Source organism: Lipotes vexillifer, unplaced genomic scaffold (assembly GCF_000442215.2).
Source record: "Lipotes vexillifer unplaced genomic scaffold, Lipotes_vexillifer_v1.1 scaffold998, whole genome shotgun sequence".
In the NCBI taxonomy this organism is placed as follows: Eukaryota; Metazoa; Chordata; class Mammalia; order Artiodactyla; family Lipotidae; genus Lipotes; species Lipotes vexillifer.
This window is the reverse complement of record NW_006781565.1, coordinates 193,975-200,175: the sequence shown is the minus strand read 5'-3', so window position 1 is coordinate 200,175 and position 6,201 is coordinate 193,975. Positions and strand designations below refer to the sequence as shown.

Sequence of the window (6,201 nt, the reverse complement as noted above, 5' to 3'; positions counted from 1 at the left end):
TACCCAAAAAAAAAAAAAAAAAAAAAAAGGTGAAGAAAGGCAGATGGAGTTTAATCCAAATCTCAACTTTTTTTTTAGCTCCCGGGTTAGCTTGTCAGCCTGTGGAGGTGGGCAGGTCCACAGATGATTCTGGGGCTTTCTCGTGCCTCTCTGTTGAGACGGGGCTGAAGGAAGAAAACATCACCTGAGCTCTTGTTTGGTTTTCTGAGCAAAGGCTCCCGAGCCTGGGGAGGCTCCTGTCCAGTCCCTGAGCCCTCCCCAGGCCGCCCAGGGCTCTGGTGTAATGCTGATTGTGGACTTGCCCAGTTTGGAGAGCAAGGCCCCTGCCAGAGCTGGGTGTGGACAGACATCCCTTCTCTGGGCAGCATGGTGGTTTTGGGGGTAGAGAGGTTGGGAAACAGGGCCGCCAGGCTCCGGTCCAGCCGTTCCCTCTCTGCCTTGCAGGCCCCAGCCAAGGTAGTGTGATGCCCTGGGCCCCTCCTTGCGGGCTGGCTGAACAGAAAAGCCAAACCCCACAACCACAAGAGGGTTTGCTTTGAAGACGGGCCTGAGCATAACCTCTGAGTTGCCTTTTTAAGTTTTAAATCTTGATCAGGGAAATACTTCTCTGCTGGAATCCACGCCCCTTGAGATGTGTCCATGTCAGCACAGGAGCCTGGGATGAAGTAAGCTGCGTGCGGCAAGTCTGTGCACACGAACAGACCTACTTCCGTGTAGAGGGGCTTCTCATCTCCAAGAAGCCCAGAGACTTCGGAAAAGCAGTGCCTGGGCAGGCGGGTGGAGGTGCGTAGGAGGGAGTGTTCGTGTGTGATCAGCGAGCAGGCAGAGGCCGCCGTCAGCCTCAGGATGGAGCAGGAGGTGGAGGAGCAGCACGTGCCCCGCCCGTGGGAGAACGTCACGGACACAGGGACGGAGCCGAGGCTGGCCGTGCTGAGCCGGGGATCTGCCGGGCAGGGTGTCTGGAAGCCAAGAGGACTTCTGCACAAAGATCTATGACACACAGACCTCAACTCAAGGGCCACTTCACTTCCTCAGGGAGTTGCTCTTATGCCTACCCAAGTCCTAGGTGCTTAGAAGCCCTCCTCTGTGCTTCCTCAGCCCCTGTGTATTCCAGTTGGTGGTCACAGAGCTTCTGTTCCACATAACGCCAGCAAGGAGAAGCTCCTCCCACCCTATCTTTGCATTCCCAGAGCCTGGCTGACACAGGTTCTTAAATATGAGAGTGGTGAGTGGGCGACTGGAAGACTAAATGACTAGGGCTTTTGAATGTGGATTTGCTCTTAGGAATCTTATACTTCTGTTATTGGAAGTTGGTCTTCCCAGATTTCCCCAGCCCCGCATGAGTGTGCATATCTAGGTTGATACTAAGCCCCAACTGCATGCGGATCACGGATCGAGGCACTGTGGGGATATGAGTAAGAAAACATTGCCATGACTCTGCTCTCAAGGAGATTAGCTGATTGACTTCTAGATTGTTTTTCGACTCCATGTTAAACTCTGGTGGCACAGCCCCAAGGGGAGCTGAGGACTGGGTTGGCAGCGTGTCAAGCTGATGGATTAGGGGCTGTCTTGTCTTGGTGTGAAGAACCCTGAGCCACTCGGAGAGCTGTAGAAGGCAGTGTGGTCATCCAGGAATTGAAGGCAGCCCTATCCTGCTGCCCAGGCTATTGTAAATAATCCCTATAAGCTCACCTACTTAGCAGGGAAACAGGAAGAAAAATATAAAGGGCAAGATACAAATAACTATGTGGAGTTTAGCACACTCGTGGTTGGTGAACATCTAAGAGACCTGGAGAGGTCGGTGCATACGTACACTGTCCTACAGTGGCCACACATCTGGGAGAAGAAACAGATTGGAGTTCCAGCTCTGCTGTTTGGTAGATGTGTCCTGTTTGCAGGTCATAGATTTTTGAGCCTTGGTTTTCTTCCCTTCAATGATTGTGAGGGTCAAATGAGATGAGGTATGTAAAATCCCTGGCTGTGTTATTACAGGTCACTCTTTGAAGTGGTGAGTGTCCTGTATCTGTGTCCAAGAGCGTGTTCTTTTGCGACCAGTACTGAGTATGGGTGCCCCCTTCACCCACCCTGCTACCTCTTCTCTGCTCCTCTCAGAGGGGCCAAGCTGGTGACAGGTTAGAGATCACAGGACGCTGGCAAGTGGAGTCCTCTTCACACACCCCTGCGGAGGACTGGAAACAGCAATCCACGGAGCAGGAGGCCTTGTAGACCGAGAAGGAGTGAGGTCTCAGCTGAGGCCTCAGGGGGCTCAGGGAAAAGGATCTTGTTTCCTCTGAAAGAGGGAGCTCTCGCTGGCCTGGGATGGATGGGATGAAGAGTAGGAATCAGGATTAACTAGTGTTTGCAGCCAGTATTTTTCCAGTGCACTTTGCCCTGTGTTGTTTTGACCTACAGAAAACTGAAAACCCTACATTCCTTCCATCAGGTGCAATGAAGTGTAGGTAGAAACACTGCTCTAGGACCTGACAAACTTGAATCTACACTTCGTTGTTTTCCTCAGTAGCTCTGCAGCCATCTGTAAGTCCTTGACCTTTTTGGGGTCCTCAGTTTGCTCTTCTGTAAACTGAGAAAACGAGGAACGTTCTGTGTAGCCTAAGCAAATCTAAATTAGAAGGTATAACATTCCTTTGTCGCCTATTGGCTAGATGGGATGCGGCTAATGATGTAGCCTGGGAGAAGGCACAGAAGCCACTGAACGATGGGACTTAAGTTTCATCTTTAAATTCTTGTCCTGGAGACAAAAGATGTGGTGAAACCCAGGAGCCTTCTATGTGTGGTTATCCTTGGTGATCTGTTATTTTACCTAACTCCAAAAGAGTATTTTTTTTCACATAGGACCTGCTTGGAAAAACTGCATTAATTTTGCCTTCTTTTCTCAGTATCCAACGAGCAGCATTGGTGGTTCTGGAAAATTACTATAAAGATTTCACCATCTATAACCCCAACCTCCTAACAGCCTCCAAATTCCGAGCAGCCAAGCACATGGCCGGGCTGAAAGTCTACAACGTAGATGGTACGTGCCTTGAAGTGGTGTCTCTGGTGGGTGCAGGGAGCAGTTGGCCAACCCAGTACTTAGATTAAACTGTATGTTCCATTTGGTTCTACCCCTCTCAGGGTCTGCCTTTATGGTACATTCTCATTGCAGAACAATTTTTCCTTTTTCTTTTGTCTTTTCCTCCTTTCTTTCCTTTCCTTTTTTTTTTTTTTTTCTGACAAAGATATTTTTAGAGAAATGTTGATTGATAGTCTGCATATGTGGGAGATTCATTTATTTGAAGATTTTATGAAAACTACATGAAACAGTAGTGATGTGGGTTTCCTGCCTCCCATTGTGAACATCTTACATTGAAAGCTCATAGGAAAAGGCTGCTTTTCAAAATTTGGATAAATTACCGAAGATTCAGCTACCCCAATCCATTAAGACTATAATTCAGGCCTCTGGTGAGTTTCTTACAGGCATTTGTCAGTCCTGGCTGAGAACCAGAGTTGGGTGGGTAGCTGGAGGCTGGAGGCCGGAGGCCAGGCTGGGGACATCAGAGCTGTGTTTCGGGCTATCAGATGGTTAAGTGCAAGAAACAGGACACGGTGTCATTTCTTGCCAGGGTACCTTGGGTCAGGGCAAGAGCTTTGCAAAGCCTAGAAGAGGATCATATTGTTAACAAGTCTAGTGATTTATAGGCGGTGTCAGTTTTAGTGACAGTATCCTCCCCCTTTTTTTGTTTTTGGCTCTATGAGATGTGCAGTCGCTTGTGAATCCTAAAGGATTGGTAAATTTCACAAACCTAGTGCAGAATCCCACTAGCAAGCCAGGCCATTAAGTAGATGCTGCGTAAGAAAGCATACGATCTGCTTCGTCCTTCTGAAAAGTTAAGGCAGTCCGTGGTATGAACGAGACTAGGAGTTCTAGGTGTGTATTAATAAACATGACATTTTGCAAGACCCCAAGCATGGGTATTTTCTGTAAATGTTGTGGCCACCGTGACACTCTAGCACGTGTGTGGTCAATGTCTCCGTGGCCATTGACTCTCTTTTTCCTCTGTCCTGTTCCCCCCATCCCTCTCATTCTCTCCCATTGTCTTGTCGCTGAAATGAATGTTCCAGCTGCCCTTATGGCCAAAATGGAACTTTATGTAACATATGGTAAGTAACATCTTCAGCACAGTCTGTGCTATTTTTGGCCAGCATTTTAATTGTCAAGCATTCTTCATCTCCTTCGGAGTTCTTTTTCCATTTCCACTCATCAAGTTGGGGTTTTGGGAGATTTCCTTCTTGTGAGCATTTTGAACGCAGAGCAGGGGTCCTGTTCACCCTTCTAGGAAGTTACTTTCAGGATTTGTGTATGTGCTTCACAGGGGATGGGGCAGACGGTACTGACAGACCGTGGACTAGTTGTCTGCTCTGTTTCGCAGCCCCAAGGCATTAAAACTGTCCTTCCTCCATCGTCCTTTCCCCCAAAGGCCCCAGTAATAACGCCACTGGTCAGTCCCGGGCAATGATCGCCGCAGCTGCTCGGCGCAGGGACTCAAGCCACAACGAGTTGTATTATGAGGAGGCGGAACATGAAGGAGACAGGGCCCCGCGGGGTGCGGGGGGGGGGAAAAAAAGCCACAACGAGTTGTATTATGAGGAGGCGGAACATGAACGGCGGGTGAGGAAGCGGAGAGCAAGGTACACTCTGCCCACCCCCCGAAACTAGCATGCCTGTAACACACTTTTCTTGTGAATGGCATATACTAACTCTTTTTCCAAAATTTGTTTTATCGAAGTGTAGTTGATTTACAATGTTGTGTTCATTTCTCCTATACAGCAAAGTGACTCAGTTACACATACGTACATTCTTTTTCGTATTCTTTTCCATTATGGTTTATCACAGGATATTGAATACAGTTCCCCATGCTATACAGTAGGACCTTGTTGTTTATCCATCCTATGTATAACAGCTTGCATCTGCTAATCCCAAACTCCCACTCCTTCCCTCCCCCAACCCCCTCCCCCTTGGCAACCCACAGTCTGTTCTCTGTAAGACTTTTTTTTTTTTAAACCAGAATGAAATTTCAGTTTATAAACATGACCTGCTTGGGGCTTCGGTGGGAATCTTGCTCTGGTGCTTCTCAAACTTTAGCATTCAAAAGCATCACCAGGAGGACTTGTTAAAACACAGATCTCAGCTTCCGGGCCCTACTGGCAACGGATACTTAACTTTTCAGAAGGTCTAGAGTGGGGCCCACCCAAGAATTTGCATTTCTTTAAAATTCCCAACTGATGATGAAGCTGCTGGCCCGCAGCCCGCACTTTGAGTGGCCCTCCCTACATCCCCAGGCTCTTGCTGATTTTCAAGATCTGATCACATTAGCCGCAGTGGACAGAGATGGTTTTCATCATGTGTGCTGGGCCCCTTCCTTCTTTCCTCCCAGGGGCTGCTGGTATGGGCGGCTGGATCCGGGGATACAGCTCTGGCTCTCTGTAAGGCTGCTTCCGCACCACCAGCCACCTCTCAGTGCAAACAGAGCCTTTTGAGGCCAGAGTCTGAGGGGCCTTAAAACTCTTTTCATCTAACCCTTCATTGTAAAGATGAAAGGGACTGAACTGAGTCTCCCGAGTAAATTAGTGGCAGAATTGAGAACAGAAGTCATCTCCGACCCCCAGCCTCCTTCCTCCTCCCCCTTGGAGCCCCCATTCCACGTATTATTTTTGCCTTTGCCTTCCTTTCCCCTTCCCTCCTCTCCCAACCATCTGGAGTGTCAGCTAAGGACTGGAGCCTTGGGTGAGCTGGGGGCAGACTGGGAGGAGTCATCCCACATTCAGTGTGACTCTGTTCTCAAGCCCTGCACCACGGTCCTGACTGCTGTGTTTCATCGCCTGCAGGCTGGTGGTTGCAGTGGAGGAGGCCTTCATCCACATCCAGCGTCTCCAGGCTGAGGAGCAGCAGAAAGCCCCAGGGGAGGTGATGGACCCCAGGGAGGCCGCCCAGGCCATCTTCCCCTCCATGGCCCGGGCTCTGCAGAAGTACCTACGCACCACCCGGCAGCAGCACTACCACAGCATGGAGAGCATCCTGCAGCACCTGGCCTTCTGCATCACCAACAGCATGACCCCAAAGGTGCGACTGGTCACCGAGCTTGGAAAGTCCCATTTTAGGGTATTACCAGGAATGATCAAATCAAAGGCTTCTCTGAAGCACCA

At 49.4% G+C, this 6,201-nt stretch overlaps 1 protein-coding gene across 4 annotated transcripts in view; it reads left to right on the top strand.

Annotated features, from left to right (window-relative positions):
• VANGL1 (VANGL planar cell polarity protein 1) overlaps positions 1-6,201 on the top strand; it is a 47,939-nt gene that overhangs the window by 37,124 nt on the left and 4,614 nt on the right. For 3 of the 4 annotated variants that reach the window (XM_007454783.1, XM_007454784.1, XM_007454786.1), the window contains 4 exons: positions 2,898-3,031; positions 4,476-4,570; positions 4,649-4,686; positions 5,884-6,118. In XM_007454783.1, coding sequence (XP_007454845.1) covers positions 2,898-3,031; positions 4,476-4,570; positions 4,649-4,686; positions 5,884-6,118 — 502 coding nt within the window. Of the gene's footprint in view, positions 1-2,897; positions 3,036-4,475; positions 4,571-4,648; positions 4,687-5,883; positions 6,119-6,201 lie in introns of all 4 variants that reach the window. The other variant, XM_007454785.1, reaches the window with a different exon arrangement.